The sequence below is a fragment of the Triticum dicoccoides genome, chromosome 2A (assembly GCF_002162155.2).
Source record: "Triticum dicoccoides isolate Atlit2015 ecotype Zavitan chromosome 2A, WEW_v2.0, whole genome shotgun sequence".
Lineage (NCBI taxonomy): Eukaryota > Viridiplantae > Streptophyta > Magnoliopsida > Poales > Poaceae > Triticum > Triticum dicoccoides.
The window spans coordinates 591,870,078-591,888,763 of record NC_041382.1 but is presented as its reverse complement, the minus strand read 5'-3'; the positions used below and the strand labels follow the sequence as shown (position 1 = coordinate 591,888,763).

At 40.7% G+C, this 18,686-nt stretch overlaps 1 protein-coding gene across 2 annotated transcripts; it reads right to left on the bottom strand.

Moving 5' to 3' along the window:
* Positions 1 to 540: 540 nt before the first annotated feature.
* On the bottom strand, positions 541 to 3,286 carry LOC119359646. 2 transcript variants are annotated; one of them, XM_037625763.1, is made up of 3 exons: positions 2,698 to 3,286; positions 1,463 to 1,539; positions 541 to 896 (listed from the first exon to the last, which is right to left on the bottom strand). In XM_037625763.1, the coding sequence occupies exons 1-3, from the start codon at positions 3,038 to 3,040 to the stop codon at positions 735 to 737; spliced, it is 582 nt and encodes a 193-aa protein (XP_037481660.1). In that variant the 5' UTR covers positions 3,041 to 3,286; the 3' UTR covers positions 541 to 734. The 2 variants fall into 2 exon arrangements, with proteins under 2 accessions (XP_037481660.1, XP_037481661.1); XM_037625764.1 differs by lacking the exon at positions 1,463 to 1,539.
* Positions 3,287 to 18,686: the final 15,400 nt, after the last annotated feature.

Genomic DNA, 18,686 nt, shown 5'->3' with positions numbered 1-18,686 from the left:
GCCCTCAATCATACAAACAAAGTTTAGAGAAAACCAAACATGAACAAGCACTTATTATGCAGTTTTTAAAGTTTTTAATACATTTATTTTCTATTAGCAAAACTGAATATGGTACTTCCTGATTCATGGCCGCATAGTCCAGCTAGCTACACCAGTTTAGTAGACTATGTTCCTTTAGTAGCAAGAGTTGGTTCATGTCTAGCTTGTATTGCAGATAACTAGTACATTTTTCACACAAAAAATAGGATTGCAGTATATATTCACAGCATGTAAGAATACTTGGATTAATAGACTAATCGATCATCAACTAACACTTCATAGTACCAACTAACACTTCACAGTACCAAAAATATGGGGTGGCGCTCACCACTTCGGATGTGCAGCAGCCATGAGGGCTTCTTCCTGTTCCACCTGCAATAGCGGTAGCGGTGGCAGCTTCTACAGATCTGAGACACAAAACAAAACGCAGGCAGGAGGAATCAGAGGGAGGGGAGATGAAGAACATGGCAGGCATTTATATGATGGCAGTACATAACTACATATGAAACAACCAGCAGTCCATACTTGCATCATCATCATGTGTATAACAAAATCACGGTGGCCTCTACAGGCAGCACTATACTAGAGTAGAGAGCTAAACATAATAATTCTACCAGGATACAACGTAAACACATAGTCACACCATTGACAGATTAAGAACCACCACTCCCATGAGCATCTCAGTATCACTTACATCATGTACAATGGCGAGCATGTAAATCAGGACACACACTTGTACAACGTGTAGTCTTCGTGGCAGAGGCCTTGCATATCTCACCTATCTTTCTCTGCTTGGCCCGGACCATCGCGCACACCGCTAGTATCAACGGTGTTGCAGTGCATAATTGACACACTCGCTGCAATAAAAAAATGAAACTTGCATATTATTCCAAGTCCCATTTTCAGCTTGAGTACACACAAATATGTAACTAGGATTCCGTGAAAATGATGCTTATAATCTTAACGATGCACTAGGCAGACTAAAAGTGCAAAAAAGAGTTGTACTAATGCAACCATCAGCAAGTGCTATACTATTGATGTCCTACACTAAATTACTGGAACCATACAAATTAATTGAAGAAAAAGGTTCCATTTAAATGAAAAGATTCATTTAGTTTTAAAAGAGTTCCGGTTAATTCCAAGCTACTAGATTTAGCCCAAGTGTGTGTGTGTGCGTGCGCTCCAAGTATAAACAAGTGCAAGCAATAAGAGTAGTGCACTATTGATGCAAGCAAGCAGTATACACCAAATTTTAATTAACTGAAAATGTTTCAGTTAATTACTCCTTCAAGCAAACAAGAGCACATTTGAAGGTGCAACAAGTCTCAGAAAGGTCACACATTGCTAGCCATGGCAACATTCCTAGAGAATAGTAATGCATGATCATGTGTTGTAGATATTGTATGGCTACGGTCAAACTTACGTGTATGGCTTCACCTTCTGATTCAAGGATGTAGGTCCTGGCTGGATTCTGTGGGGCGCCTCTATGGTCAATGCAAGCTACGGTGAAAGAAAGAAAAAAGTGAGATGTGGCTCTTTAGACCAAGAGGTTCAGATTTGGTTCCAATCACTCAGGCACAACAAAGGTGAGAACTAGGAACATGCCATGTATCTTTCAAATGTAAACGATTATCAGTGCCAATCATCCATTGCTGACAAACCTAGATAGAATGTAATAAGCTTGTGCATTCTGTAAAGTGGCTCATTCCAATCATAATTGTACCATGGCATAGAAAACAATTCCATGACCTCGCTGCTACAAATTAACTTGATGTTGTTCTGCTACTAGACCATTCAAGCTCATGGTCGGATCAACCAGAATCAGAACATAATAAACATAGAAAACATATGTGGAAATGAGTTTCTATTCAAAACAGCAAATATCCCTAAATGAACAGGCCTCAGTACCACTATTCTGGCATGGTAGAGAACTATTTGTAAGAAGACTCACATTCCCACATATGTATTCATCTGCCAACTACTCACGAGAAATAACAAATAAGTTGAGATTTTACAAGTTCACGTCACAAATACCGTAATATCTCACATGCGTCAGTTTACAGAACCTAGAAATTACCAGGTATTTTAATAACAATACTTACTGGTACTACCAAATTAAATGAATCTTTCGTTCCTAAATTTTCAACCCTATAAACAACTCTACGACAGCATAGATAACGTCGCCACCATCCATCACACAGAAACTGGATGACTTGCAGCAATACTAATCGAGCCACCTGAAAGGGACACACAAACCAAAGCCCAACTCAGTTGAGTCATCGACAGATCGGCAGTCCCTTATTCAACAAAGAATGCCACAAGAAGCCATTTAGAATTGTAAATAATAGACAAATACTAGTTGTGTTAGGAGAAAGAGGCTGCCATGGATGGGAGGCGAGGGTACAAACAAGATCCCATCCATAACCCATGGTCGTTTGTCCACTTACAGAGTTAATCTAAAAGAGATGGTAAGGTATAACTATGAGCGGCAGAGCAGACCTCTGTATTACACAAACAGACTATGAAACACATAGTCATGGGCGTCATACGTCACCCAAGCAAATCCATAATTAATCTAATAGTGCTGATTAATCTAATAATGCTAGCGATAGGTTGCAATGCAGGGGAATGGACCGGAGGAGAAGAGGAAGGGGTTACCTTGGGAGGATGGGGTTACCCGGGCGTCAGCTATCTCCATCGAGTACAACACGTCGATTCCCGGCTGCCTCCTTCCTTCCGTCCCGTTGTCTCTTCTTCCCCCTTCCTGGTAGGCTAGGAAGCTCCGTGTCATCGGCAACGGCCGAGCAGAAGCAGGAGGAAGAAGCCGCCACGCGAGCACCTCCGTCAAGGCCATTGACGATGGCGCGAATCCGCCTCGATCTGGCCACCGCCTGATGTGAGGTGAGGAAGAGAGGATCGGCACGGAGCAGGCCATGGCGACCTCCGTCGAGGCCCAGGTCGAAGAAACCATGGGCAACCGTGGCGGATCTGGTCGCGCCATGGTGGCCGCTCGGTCTCCCTACCTCTTATCTTCCTCTTCTGGTGAGGGAAGGGGAGGGGAGGGGTCTGGAGAGGGTACGGGAGTGGCGGCTGTCGGGGAGATACGGGAGGCCATGGCCACCGGCCGGATGTGAGGGGATCGGCGGTGTGTGGCGGCAGTGGCGATGTGGGAGGGGGGCGTAGGACGGCGGCAGATCCGGCCGGGATCGGTTCGGCGGGTGGGATCGGGAGGGAGGGGAGGGGAGAGGGGATCGCGCGCCGCGGGAGGAGGCCGGGGACAGGGAGGAAAGGAGGCCGGGGACAGGGAGGAGGTGGCGGCGGCGACGAGACGAGGACGAGGGAGGAGGAGTACGATGGGAGGAGACAAGCGGCGGCGGGGGAAAAGGGAGCGGGAGCGGCAGCGGCGATGGGGATAAGTGAGCTAGGGTTTTCGTGGGTGGATGAGGATGAGAGGGAGGGGCAGAGCGACTAGGGGGGTGTGTGGGCTGCCGTTGGATCCGGGCGCATCCGACGGTGCTAATCCATGATTCGCGTGAGATGGTTTTGGACCAATCAAAACGCAGTACCCCTTTGATGATTTTAAGACCATTTAAATTGGTCATAATCGATTGAAAATAAGATGTTAAAACATGTCTGCTATTTGACGGCCTAGAAAATTTATAAAAACAAATAGAAATCAAAAAACTTTGCATTGTGTCACCAAGTGTGACCTACTTTTCAGTAAGAATAACAAACTTTGAATAATGCAAATATCATAAAAAAGTGTTCTCAGAAATAAGTTTTCTGTAAGAGAATTATTTTTCGAGTGCCCAAAATGATTTTTTATGAAGAACCTAGCAAATATTTGTTGCAAATTTGGGCCACATCAATTTTATAAAATCTTAGGTCATATTTAATGTTCAGTTGACCAAATGTTGCCTAGGGAAGTTTTCATTTTCTCTGCACGGAAAAATCATTTTCCATTTTCCGAGTGCCGCAAATGAAGTTTTTTTGTGAAGGACCTACCAAATAATTCTTGCAAAATTGGACCAAATAATTTTTATAAAATACTAGGCCATATTTAATGCACAATTCACCAAATGGTTGGGTGTAAAAAATTTTGATCCACCTCTCGTGAAAAAGACAAATTTCCACTTATTCAGTTGGAAGCGGGTCAAATTTGAACTGTAGCTACCTCGTAGTTTGCTCTTTATTTTTTCCAAAAATCATTTCTAGATACATAAGTATCTATTTAATCATAGAAACACCAAAAAAATTACAAGATTCAACCACTAGCTAGGAACGGTCAAGCCCGCTGTTTTGACTACATTTTGAAACGGGCATAAAAAATCCAAAAAAATCCAAAAATTGGAAAACCTTCGCATTGTGTCATCATATGTGACCAAGTTACCAGGAAAAATAATAAAATTGGAATACGGCAATTATTTTAAAAAAGTGTTCTCGAAAACGAGCTATCAAGTGTGAAGATTCATGGCTTTCAAGCCAAATGATCAATCTTATGGCCACATTCATGACATAGTTTGTTCAAATGATCTCATATTGTGCACAAGGGTGCATATTGGAATGGCAAACAATGTTGCCTAAGAAAGTTTTCATTTTCTTTGGACGAAAAAATCATTTTCCATTTGTCGAGTGCCCAAAAGGAGGTTTTTTTGTGAAGGACCTCCAAAATAATTGTTGCAAAATTGTACCAAATCATTTTTCTAAAATACTAGGCCAAATTTAATGCACAAATGACAAAATTCTTGGGGTGTAAAAAGTTTTGATCCACCTCTCGTGAAAAAGACAAATTTCCGCCGATTCAGATGGAAGCGGGTCAAATTTGAACTGCAGCTGCCTCATAGTTTGCTATTTATTTTTTCCAAAAATCATTTCTAGGTACATAAGTATCTATTTAATCAGAGAAACACCAAAAAAATCCAAGATTCAACCACTAGCTAGGAACGGTCATTCCCGCCGTTTTGACCGCATTTTGAAACGGGCATAAAAAATTCAAAAAAAAATTTAAAAATTGGGAAACCTTCGCATTGCGTCATCATATGTGACCAAGTTCCCAGGAAAAATAACAAACTTGTAATACGGCAAGTATTTTAAAAAAGTGTTCTCAGAAACGAACTATCAAGTGTGAAGATCAATGGCTTTCAAGCCAAATGATCAATCTTATGGCCACATTCATGGCATAGTTTGTTCAAATGATCTCATATTGTGCACAAGGGTGCATATTGGAATGGCAAACAATGTTGCCTAAGGAAGTTTTCGTTTTCTTTGGACGAAAAAACCATTTTCCATTTTTCGTGTGGCCAAAAGGAGGTTTTTTTGTGAAGGACCTCCAAAATAATTGTTGCAAAATTGGACCAAATATTTTTTCTAAAATACTAGGCCATATTTAATGCACAAATGACAAAATGGTTTGGGTGTAAAAAGTTTTGATCCACCTCTCGTGAAAAAGACAAATTTTTGCCGGTTCAGTTGGAAGCGGGTCAAATTTGAACTGCAGCTACCTCATAGTTTGCTATTTATTTTTCCAAAAATCATTTCTAGGTACATAAGTATCCATTTAATCAGAGAAACACCAAAAAAATTCCAAGATTCAACCACTAGCTAGGAACGGTCATACCCGCCGTTTTTACCGCATTTTGAAATGGGCTTAAAAAATTCAAAAAAATAAAAAAAAATTGGGAAACCTTTGCATTGTGTCATTATATGTGGCCAAGTTCCCAGGAAAAATAACAAACTTGTAATACGGCAATTATTTTAAAAAAGTGTTCTCAGAAACGAGCTATCACGTGTGGAGATCAATGGCTTTCAAGCCAAATGATCAATCTTATGGCCACATTCATGGCATAGTTTGTTCAAATGATCTCATATTGTGCACAAGGGTACATATTGGAATGGCAAACAATGTTGCCTAAGGAAGTTTTCATTTTTTTTGGACGAAAAAACCATTTTCCAATTTTCGAGTGCCCAAAAGGAGGTTTTTTTGTGAAGGACCTCCAAAATAATTGTTGCAAAATTGGACCAAATCAATTTTCTAAAATACTAGGCCATATTTAATGCACAAATGACAAAATTCTTGGGGTGTAAAAAGTTTTGATCTACCTCTCGTGAAAAAGACAAATTTCCGCCGATTCAGCTGGAAGCGGGTCAAATTTGAACTGCAGCTGCCTCATAGTTTGCTATTTATTTTTTCCAAAAATCATTTCTAGGTACATAAGTATCTATTTAATCAGAGAAACACCAAAAAAATCCAAGATTCAACCACTAGCTAGGAACGGTCATTCTCGCCGTTTTGACCGCATTTTGAAACGGGCTTAAAAAATCAAAAAAAATTAAAAAAATTGGGAAACCTTCGCATTGCGTCATCATATGTGACCAAGTTCCCAGGAAAAATAACAAACTTGTAATACGGGAATTATTTTAAAAAAGTGTTCCCAGAAACGAGCTATCAAGTGTGAAGATCAATGGCTTTCAAGCCAAATTATCAATCTTATGGCCACATTCATGGCATAGTTTGTTCAAATGATCTCATATTGTGCACAAGGGTGCATATTGGAATGGCAAACAATGTTGCCTAAGGAAGTCTTCATTTTCTTTGGACGAAAAAACCATTTTCCATTTTTCGAGTGCCCAAAAGGAGGTTTTTTTGTGAAGGACCTCCAAAATAATTGTTGCAAAATTGGACCAAATCATTTTTCTAAAATACTAGCACATATTTAATGCACAAATGACAAAATGCTTGGGGTGTAAAAAGTTTTGATCCACCTCTCGTGAAAAAAAACAAATTTCCGCCGATTCAGCTGCAAGCGGGTCAAATTTGAACTGCAGCTGCCTCATAGTTTGCTATTTATTTTTCCAAAAATCATTTCTAGGTACATAATTATCCATTTAATCAGAGAAACACCAAAAAAATTCCAAGATTCAACCACTAGCTAGGAACGGTCATACCCGCCGTTTTTACCGCATTTTGAAATGGGCTTAAAAAATTCAAAAAAATAAAAAAAAATTGGGAAACCTTTGCATTGTGTCATTATATGTTGCCAAGTTCCCAGGAAAAATAACAAACTTGTAATACGGCAATTATTTTAAAAAAGTGTTCTCAGAAACGAGCTATCACGTGTGGAGATCAATGGCTTTCAAGCCAAATGATCAATCTTAAGGCCACATTCATGGCATAGTTTGTTCAAATGATCTCATATTGTGCACAAGGGTGCATATTGGAATGGCAAACAATGTTGCCTAAGGAAGTTTTCATTTTCTTTCGACGAAAAAACCATTTTCCATTTTTCGAGTGCCCAAAAGGAGGTTTTTTGTGAAGGACCTCCAAAATAATTGTTGCAAAACTGGACCAAATCAATTTTCTAAAATACTAGGCCATATTTAATGCACAAATGACAAAATTCTTGGGGTGTAAAAAGTTTTGATCTACCTCTGGTGAAAAAGACAAATTTCCGCTGATTCAGTTGGAAGCGGGTCAAATTTGAACTACAGCTACCTCATAGTTTGCTATTTATTTTTTCCAAAAATCATTTCTAGGTACATAAGTATCTATTTAATCAAAGAAACACCAAAAAAATCCAAGATTCAACCACTAGCTAGGAACGGTCATTCTCGCCGTTTTGACCGCATTTTGAAACGGGCTTAAAAAATTCAAAAAAAATTAAAAAATTGGGAAACCTTCGCATTGCGTCATCATATGTGACCAAGTTCCCAGGAAAAATAACAAACTTGTAATACGAGAATTATTTTAAAAAATTGTTCCCAGAAACGAGCTATCAAGTGTGAAGATCAATGGCTTTCAAGCCAAATGATCAATCTTATGGCCACATTCATGGCATAGTTTGTTCAAATGATCTCATATTGTGCACAAGGGTGCATATTGGAATGGCAAACAATGTTGCCTAAGGAAGTCTTCATTTTCTTTGGACGAAAAAACCATTTTCCATTTTTCGAGTGCCCAAAAGGAGGTTTTTTTGTGAAGGACCTCCAAATAATTGTTGCAAAATTGGACCAAATCATTTTTCTAAAATACTAGGACATATTTAATGCACAAATGACAAAATGCTTGGGGTGTAAAAAGTTTTGATCCACCTCTCGTGAAAAAAACAAATTTCCGCCGATTCAGCTGGAAGCGGGTCAAATTTGAACTGCAGCTGCCTCATAGTTTGCTATTTATTTTTTTCCAAAAATAATTTCTAGGTACATAAGTATCTATTTAATCATAGAAACACCAAAAAATCCAAGATTCAACCACTAGCTAGGAACGGTCGTTCCCGCCGTTTTGACCGCATTTTGAAACGGGCTTAAAAAATTCAAAAAAATCAAAAAATTGGGAAACCTTCGCATTGCGTCATCATATGTGACCAAGTTCCCAGGAAAAATAACAAACTTGTAATACGGGAATTATTTTAAAAAAGTGTTCCCAGAAACGAGCTATCAAGTGTGAAGATCAATGGCTTTCAAGCCAAATTATCAATCTTATGGCCACATTCATGGCATAGTTTGTTCAAATGATCTCATATTGTGCACAAGGGTGCATATTGGAATGGCAAACAATGTTGCCTAAGGAAGTCTTCATTTTCTTTGGACGAAAAAACCATTTTCCATTTTTCGAGTGCCCAAAAGGAGGTTTTTTTGTGAAGGACCTCCAAAATAATTGTTGCAAAATTGGACCAAATCATTTTTCTAAAATACTAGGACATATTTAATGCACAAATGACAAAATGCTTGGGGTGTAAAAAGTTTTGATCCACCTCTCGTGAAAAAAAACAAATTTCCGCCGATTCAGCTGCAAGCGGGTCAAATTTGAACTGCAGCTGCCTCATAGTTTGCTATTTATTTTTCCAAAAATCATTTCTAGGTACATAAGTATCCATTTAATCAGAGAAACACCAAAAAAATTCCAAGATTCAACCACTAGCTAGGAACGGTCATACCCGCCGTTTTTACCGCATTTTGAAACGGGCTTAAAAAATTCAAAAAAAAAATAAAAAATTGGGAAACCTTCGCATTGTGTCATCATATGTGACCAAGTTCCCAGGAAAAATAACAAACTTGTAATACGGCAATTATTTTAAAAAAGTGTTCCCATAAACGAGCTATCAAGTGTGAAGATCAATGGCTTTCAAGCCAAATGATCAATCTTATGGCCACATTCATGGCATAGTTTGTTCAAATGATCTCATATTGTGCACAAGGGTGCATATTGGAATGGCAAACAATGTTGCCTAAGGAAGTTTTCATTTTCTTTGGATGAAAAAACCATTTTCCATTTTTCGAGTGCCCAAAAGGAGGTTTTTTTGTGAAGGACCTCCAAAATAATTGTTGCAAAATTGGACCAAATCATTTTTCTAAAATACTAGGCCATATTTAATGCACAAATGACAAAATGCTTGGGGTGTAAAAAGTTTTCATCCACCTCTCGTGAAAAAGACAAATATCTGCCGATAGAGCTGGAAGCGGGTCAAATTTGAACTGCAGTTACCTCATAGTTTGATATTTATTTTTTCCAAAAATCATTTCTAGGTACATAAGTATCTATTTAATTAGAGAAACACCAAAAAATCCAAGATTCAACCACTAGCTAGGAATGGTCATTCCCGCCGTTTTGACCGCATTCTGAAACGGGCATAAAAAATTCAAAAAAAATAAAAAATTGGGAAACCTTCCCATTGCGTCATCATATGTGACCAAGTTCCCAGGAAAAATAACAAACTTGTAATACGGCAATTATTTTAAAAAAGTGTTCTCAGAAACGAACTATCAAGTGTGAAGATCAATGGCTTTCAAGCCAAATGATCAATCTTATGGCCACATTCATGGCATAGTTTGTTCAAATGATCTCATATTGTGCACAAGGGTGCATATTGGAATGGCAAACAATGTTGCCTAAGGAAGTTTTCGTTTTCTTTGGACGAAAAAACCATTTTCCATTTTTCGTGTGGCCAAAAGGAGGTTTTTTTGTGAAGGACCTCCAAAATAATTGTTGCAAAATTGGACCAAATATTTTTTCTAAAATACTAGGCCATATTTAATGCACAAATGACAAAATGGTTTGGGTGTAAAAAGTTTTGATCCACCTGTCGTGAAAAAGACAAATTTTTGCCGATTCAGTTGGAAGCGGGTCAAATTTGAACTGCAGCTACCTCATAGTTTGCTATTTATTTTTCCAAAAATCATTTCTAGGTACATAAGTATCCATTTAATCAGAGAAACACCAAAAAAATTCCAAGATTCAACCACTAGCTAGGAACGGTCATACCTGCCGTTTTTACCGCATTTTGAAATGGGCTTAAAAAATTCAAAAAAATTAAAAAAATTGGGAAACCTTTGCATTGTGTCATTATATGTGGCCAAGTTCCCAGGAAAAATAACAAACTTGTAATACGGCAATTATTTTAAAAAAGTGTTCTCAGAAACGAGCTATCACGTGTGGAGATCAATGGCTTTCAAGCCAAATGATCAATCTTATGGCCACATTCATGGCATAGTTTGTTCAAATGATCTCATATTGTGCACAAGGGTGCATATTGGAATGGCAAACAATGTTGCCTAAGGAAGTTTTCATTTTCTTTGGACGAAAAAACCATTTTCCAATTTTCGAGTGCCCAAAAGGAGGTTTTTTTGTGAAGGACCTCCAAAATAATTGTTGCAAAATTGGACCAAATCATTTTTCTAAAATACTAGGCCATATTTAATGCACAAATGACAAAATGCTTGGGGTGTAAAAAGTTTTGATCCACCTCTCGTGAAAAAGACAAATTTCCGCCGATTCAGTTGGAAGCGGGTCAAATTTGAACTGCAGCTGCCTCATAGTTTGCTATTTATTTTTTCCAAAAATCATTTCTAGGTACATAAGTATCTGTTTAATCAGAGAAACACCAAAAAAATCCAAGATTCAACCACTAGCTAGGAACGGTCATTCCCGCCGTTTTGACCGCAATTTGAAACGGGCATAAAAAATTCAAAAAAATCAAAAAATTGGGAAACCTCCGCATTGCGTCATCATATGTGACCAAGTTCCCAGGAAAAATAACAAACTTGTAATACGGCAATTATTTTAAAAAAGTGTTCTCAGAAACGAGCTATCAAGTGTGAAGATCAATGGCTTTCAAGCTAAATGATCAATCTTATGGCCACATTCATGGCATAGTTTGTTCAAATGATCTCATATTGTGCACAAGGGTGCATATTGGAATGGCAAACAATGTTGTCTAAGGAAGTTTTCATTTTCTTTGGACGAAAAAACCATTTTCCATTTTTCGAGTGCCCAAAAGGAGGTTTTTTTGTGAAGGACCACCAAAATATTTTTTGCAAAATTGGACCAAATAATTTTTCTAAAATACTAGGCCATATCTAATGCACAATTGACAAAATGGTTTGGGTGTAAAAAGTTTTGATCCACCTCTCGTGAAAAAGACAAATTTTCGCCGATTCAGTTAGAAGCGGGTCAAATTTGAACTGCAGCTGCCTCATAGTTTGCTATTTATTTTTCCAAAAATCATTTCTAGGTACATAAGTATCCATTTAATCAGAGAAACACCAAAAAAATTCCAAGATTCAACCACTAGCTAGGAACGGTCATACCCGCCGTTTTGACCGCATTTTGAAACGGGCTTAAAAAATTCAAAAAAAATAAAAAATTGGGAAACCTTCGCATTGTGTCATTATATGTGGCCAAGTTCCCAGGAAAAATAACAAACTTGTAATACGGCAATTATTTTAAAAAAGTGTTCTCAAAAACGAGCTATCACGTGTGGAGATCAATGGCTTTCAAGCCAAATGATCAATCTTATGGCCACATTCATGGCATAGTTTGTTAAAATGATCTCATATTGTGCACAAGGGTGCATATTGGAATGAAAAACAATGTTGCCTAAGGAACTTTTCATTTTCTTTAGACGAAAAAACCATTTTCCATTTTTCGAGTGCCCAAAAGGAGGGTTTTTTGTGAAGGACCTCCAAAATTATTGTTGCAAAATTGGACCAAATATTTTTCTAAAATACTAGGCCATATTTAATGCACAATGGACAAAATGGTTTGGGTGTAAAAAGTTTTGATCCACCTCTCGTGAAAAAGACAAATTTTCGCCGATTCAGTTGGAAGCGGGTCAAATTTGAACTGCAGCTGCCTCATAGTTTGATATTTATTTTTCCAAAAATCATTTCTTGGTACATAAGTATCCATTTAATCAGAGAAACGCCAAAAAAATTCCAAGATTCAACCACTAGCTAGGAACGGTCATACCCGCTGTTTTGACCGCATTTTGAAATGGGCTTAAAAAAATTAAAAAAAATAAAAAATTGGGAAACCTTCGCATTGTGTCATTATATGTGGCCAAGTTCCCAGGAAAAATAACAAACTTTTAATACGGCAATTATTTTTAAAAAGTGTTCTCAAAAACGAGCTATCACGTGTGGAGATCAATGGCTTACAAGCCAAATGATCAATCTTATGGCCACATTCATGGCATAGTTTGTTCAAATGATCTCATATTGTGCACAAAGGTGCATATTGGAATGGCAAACAATGTTGCCTAAGGAAGTTTTCATTTTCTTTGGACGAAAAAACCATTTTCCATTTTTCGAGTGCCCAAAAGGAGGTTTTTTTGTGAAGGACCTCCAAAATAGTTTTTGCAACATTGGACCAAATAATTTTTTTAAAATACTAGGACATATTTAATGCAAAATTGACAAAATGGTTGGGTGTAAAGAGTTTTGATCCACCTCTCATGAAAAAGACAAATTTTCGCCGATTCAGTTGGAAGCGGGTCAAATTTGAACTGCAGCTGCCTCATAGTTTGCTATTTATTTTTTCCAAAAATCATTTCTAGTTACATAAGTACCGATTTAATCATAAATACATGGTTTGGTGGCGATACGTCGAGGTTTGGACGGTGGCCGATGGCTCCAACTCTAGAGCGCGTAAACTCGCATGCCCGCCGCATGGTCACCGCGTGACCGTGGCGTTGCCATGTGTTCTGGGCAGCCTAGGAATGTCTAGTGGGTTGGCCACTCCCTAGGTAGGTGCTAGGAAGAAAATTACAACATAAGATTCTCATGAGGAGACCGATCGATGCTCAAACATGAATTAGCAGCCAAGTGTTTGATTAGCAGTACAGGAAATGTACATGGCTACTGGGCGTGTGTTTTGGCTGAGAATGATCAGTTACTAAGAAGACCGTCTTCACAAATTTTCATCTCAAAAGGAGGAGCCTAGGTGGTACTTGCTTTGCAAACTACCACACTAGACATAAATACGAATGTTGAAGCTCGGCTCAAAATAATGAATGGATTGAGCTGGCATTTGGTGGAGGATGGTTATTTGGGCATAGGAAAGCACTGTAGAAAATGGATACTATTTTGACATGTCAAAGTGGTACTTCCTTCACAAACTGTTGTTGTGAACATAATTGGAAAATGAATATTTTTGAATTATTTTTGAACTAGTCAAGGAAGGTTTTTACATATTTGACGAAGATATGACCCAAAGAATTTATGAGATTTTTTTGGGAATTTTGGGAATGACAGAAATATAGGTTGCTTCATAACCTAGGGAAAAAACTGCCACATGGACATGACACATAGGCAAAACTGATGAGATGGCGCCTAGTCATCGCAACCCACCACAATTTACAAGGCTATGACCATCTATATTGGTCATTAACAACTAGAAATAAGGCAGCGGACTAGCGCTGTTTGCTTTATGACCATTTCGTGTAAGGAAATTGCGACCTTTCTGACCAAAATGGTCGCAATGGTTTAGGGTTTGGAGCCCCCCGAACAGCTTTTAACCAATTGGTCTGAAATGGTCATAGATCTATGACAATTTCTTCCAGGGTCACTAACAGAAGGTCACTAGTTGACATATTTCTTGTAGTGCCAGTGTACGATGCGGCTGACCGGCCACCTCGTGGCCGAGCTAGAGAGGTGTTTCAGCCTGAAGTTCAGCCTGCACCCCGTCGCCACTCAAACAAAGATACCAAGGCCTGGGGCAACACACGGGACTTGCGAGACGTATTGGACAGTAGGGCAAAACATGCAAGGTCGATATACGGGTCACGGGCGCGCGCGCCAAAGCGGGACGATGACCGTCGCGCCAGATACACTAAAGGTAAATCCGGCAGGGCCGAATACAGCAGACAAGACTCATATGAATTGCGTCGTGATATAGCCCGGCACAGAGGCGCCGCACACCCCCTATGCTTCACTGATGAAGTTATGGATCATGAATTCTCGAAGGGTTTCAAACCTGTAAATATCGAATCGCATGATGGTACAACAGATCCCGTTGTATGGATTGAGGATTTCCTCCTTCACATCCACATGGCTCACGGCGATGATCTACATGCCATCAAGTACCTCCCACTAAAACTCAAAGGACCAGCTCGGCATTGGCTGAATAGCTTGCCAGCAGACTCTGTCGGCAGTTGGGAGGATTTGGAGGAAGCATTCCTTGACAACTTCCAGGGCACTTATGTGCGACCACCGGATGCTGATGACTTGAGCCATATAACTCAGCAGCAAGGGGAATCAGCCAGGCAATTCTGGACACGGTTCCTAACTAAGAAAAACCAAATTGTCGGCTGTCCGGATGCAGAAGCCCTAGCGGCATTCAAGCATAACATCCGTGATGAGTGGCTCGCCCGGCACCTCGGCCAGGAGAAGCCGAAGTGTATGGCAGCCCTCACGACACTCATGACCCGCTTTTGCGCGGGCGAGGATAGCTGGCTGGCTCGCAGCAACAACATATCAAGGAATCCGGGCACTTCGGATACCAAAGATGCCAACGGCAGAACATGTCGTAACAGACAAAAGCGCCAAAACAACGGCAATAACACCGACAATATGGTAGTCAATGCCGGATTCAGAGGCTCTAGATCCAGTCAGCGAAAAAAGCCATTCAAAAGAAGTACTCCGGGCCCATCCAGCTTGGATCGCATACTCGATCACTCGTGTCAAATCCACGGCACCCCGATAAGCCAGCCAATCACACCAACAGAGAATGCTGGGTGTTCAAGCAGGCCGGCAAGTTAAATGCTGAAAACAAGGACAAGGGGTTGCATAGTAATGACGAGGAAGAGCCCCGGCCGCCGAACACGGGAGGACAGAAGAGGTTCCCCCCACAAGTGAAGACGGTGAACATGATATACGCAACCCACATTCCCAAGAGGGAACAGAAGCGTGCACTAAGAGACGTCTATGCGATAGTGTTGGGGAACGTAGCCGAAATTCAAAATTTTCTACGCATCACCAAGATCAATCTATGGAGTAATCTAGCAACGAGGGAAGGATAGTGCATCTACATACCCTTGTAGATAGCTAAGCGGAAGCATTCAAGTGAACGGGGTTGATGGAGTCGTACTCGTCGTGATCCAAATCACCGATGATCCTAGTGCCGAACGGACGGCACCTCCGTGTTCAACACACGTACAGCCCGGTGACGTCTCCTACGCCTTGATCCAGCAAGGGGATAAGGAGAGGTTGGGGAAGACTCCATCCAGCAGCAGCACGACGGCGTGGTGGTGGTGGAGGAGCGCGGGACTCCAGCAGGGCTTCGCCAAGCACTACGAGAGACAAGGAGGTAGAGAGGTAGGGCTGCGCCAAGAGGGAGAGGATCTCATGTGTGTTGCAGCCCCAATACCTCAAATATATATATAGGGGAAGGGGAGGGGCTGCGACCCCACCTAGGGTTCCCTCCCTAGGGGTGGCGGCAGCCCCCAGATCCCATCTGTGTGGCGGCCACAAGGGGGAGAGGGGGAGGCGCACCTGGGGTGGGCCTTAGGGCCCATTTGCCCTAGGGTTTGCCCCCTTCCCCTCTTGGAGGCACCTTGGGCCTTGGTGGGAGGTGACCTAGCCCACCTAGGGGCTGGTCCCTTCCCACTATTGGCCCATGTAGGCCTCCGAGGCTGGTGGCCCCACCTGGTGGACCCCCGGACCCCTCCGGTGGTCCCGGTACACTACCGATGATGCCCGGAACACTTTCGGTGGCCAAAACCATACTTCCTATATACCAATCTTTACCTCCGGACCATTCCGGAACTCCTCGTGACGTCCGGGATCTCATCCGGGACTCCGAACAACATTCGGTAACCGCGTACATACTTTCCCTATAACCGTAGAGTCATCGAACCTTAAGTGTGTAGACCCTACGGGTTCGGGAACCATGCAGACATGACCGAGATAACTCTACGGTCAATAACCAACAGCGGGATCTGGATACCCATGTTGGCTCCCACATGTTCCACGATGATCTCATCGGATGAACCACGATGTCAAGGACTTAATCAATCCCGTATACAATTCCCTTTGTCTATCGGTATGATACTTGCCTGAGATTCGATCGTCGGTATCCCGATACCTTGTTCAATCTCGTTACCGGCAAGTATCTTTACTCGTTCCGTAACACATCATCCTGTGATCAACTCCTTGATCACATTGTGCACATTATGATGATGTCCTACCAAGTGGGCCCAGAGATACCTCTCCGTCACACGGAGTGACAAATCCCAGTCTCGATTCGTGCCAACCCAACAGACACTTTCGGTGATACCTGTAGTGTGCCTTTATAACCACCCAGTTACGTTGTGACGTTTGGCACACCCAAAGCACTCCTACGGTATCCGGGAGTTGCACAATCTCAACGTCTAAGGAAATGATACTTGACATTAGAAAAGCTTTAGCATGCGAACTACACGATCTTGTGATATGCTTAGGATTGGGTCTTGTCCATCACATCATTCTTCTAATGATGTGATCCCGTTATCAATGACATCCAATGTCCATGGTCAGGAAACCGTAACCATCTATTGATCAACGAGCTAGTCAACTAGAGGCTTCCTAGGGACATGGTGTTGTCTATGTATCCACACATGTATGTGAGTTTCCTATCAATACAATTCTAGCATGGATAATAAACGATTATCATGAACAAGGAAATATAATAATAACTAATTTATTATTGCCTCTAGGGCATATTTCCAACAGTCTCCCACTTGCACTAGAGTTAATAATCCAGTTCACATCGCTATGTGATTAACACTCAAGGTCACATCCCCATGTGACTAACACCCAAAGAGTTTACTAGAGTCAATAATCTAGTTCACATTACCATGTGATTAACACTCGATGAGTTCTGGGTTTGATCATGTTATGCTTGTGAGAGATGTTATAGTCAATGGGTCTGAATCTTTCAGATCCATGTGTGCTTTACAAATCTCTATGTCATCTCCCAGATGTAGCTATCACGTTCTATATGGAGCTATTCCAAATAACTATTCTACTATAAGAATCCAGTTTACTACTCAGAATAATCTGGATTAGTGTCAAAGTTTGCATTGGCGTAACCCTTTACGACGAACTCTTTTACCACCTCCATAATCGAGAAAATTCCTTAGTCCACTAGTTACTAAGGATAACTTTGACTGCTGTCCTGTGATCCATTCTTGGATCACTCTTGTACCCCTTGACTGAGTCATGGCAAGGCACACTTCAGGTGCGGTACACAGCATAGCATACTATAGAGAGCCTATGACAAAAGCATAGGGGACAACTTTCGTCCTTCCTCGTTCTTCCGCCATGGTCGAGCTTTAAGTCTTAACTTCATACCTTACAACTCAGGCAAGAACTCCTTCTTTGACTGATCCATCTTGAACACCTTCAAGATCATGTCAAGGTATGTGCTCATTTGAAAGTACCATTAAGCATTTTGATCTATCCTTATAGATCTTGATGCTCAATGTTCAAGTAGCTTAATCCAGGCTTTCCATTGAAAAACACTTTCCAAATAACCCTATATGCTTTCTAGAAATTCTACGTCATTTCTGATCAACAATATGTCAACAACATATATTCATCAGAAATTCTATAGTGCTCCCACTCACTTCTTTGGAAATACAAGTTTCTCATAAACTTTGTATACACCCAAAATCTTTGATCATCTCATCAAAGCATACATTCCAACTCCGAGATGCTTACTCCAGTCCTTAGAAGGATTGCTGGAGCTTTGCATACTTATTAGCATCTTTCAGGATTGACAAAACCTTCCGGTTGTATCACATACAACCTTTCCTCAAAAAATCGTGAGGAAACAATGGTTTTTGACATCCTATCTGCAAGATTTCATAAATAATGCAGTGACTGCTAATATAATTCCAACGGACTCTTAGCATCGCTACGAGTGAGAAAGTCTCACTGTAGTCAACTCCTTGAACTTGTCGGGAAACATCTTAACGACAAGTCGAGCTTTCTTAATGGTGACATTTACCATCATTGTCCGTCTTCCTTTTAAAAATCCATCTGTACTCAACAGCCTTACGACCATTGAGCCGTTCTGCCAAAGTCTACACTTTGTTTTCATACATGGATCCTCTCTCGGATTTTATGGCCTCGAGCCATTTATCGGAATCCGGGCCCACCATTGCTTCTCCATAGTTCGTAGGTTCATTGTTATCTAGCAACATGACTTCCAAGACAGGATTATGTACCACTCTGAAGTAGTACGCATCCTTGTCATCCCATGAGGTTTGGTAGTGACTTGATCTGAAGTTTCATGATCACTATCATAAGCTTCCACTTCAATTGGTGTAGGTGCCACAGGAACAACTCCCTGTGCCCTGCAACACACTAGTTGAAGAGACGGTTCAATAACC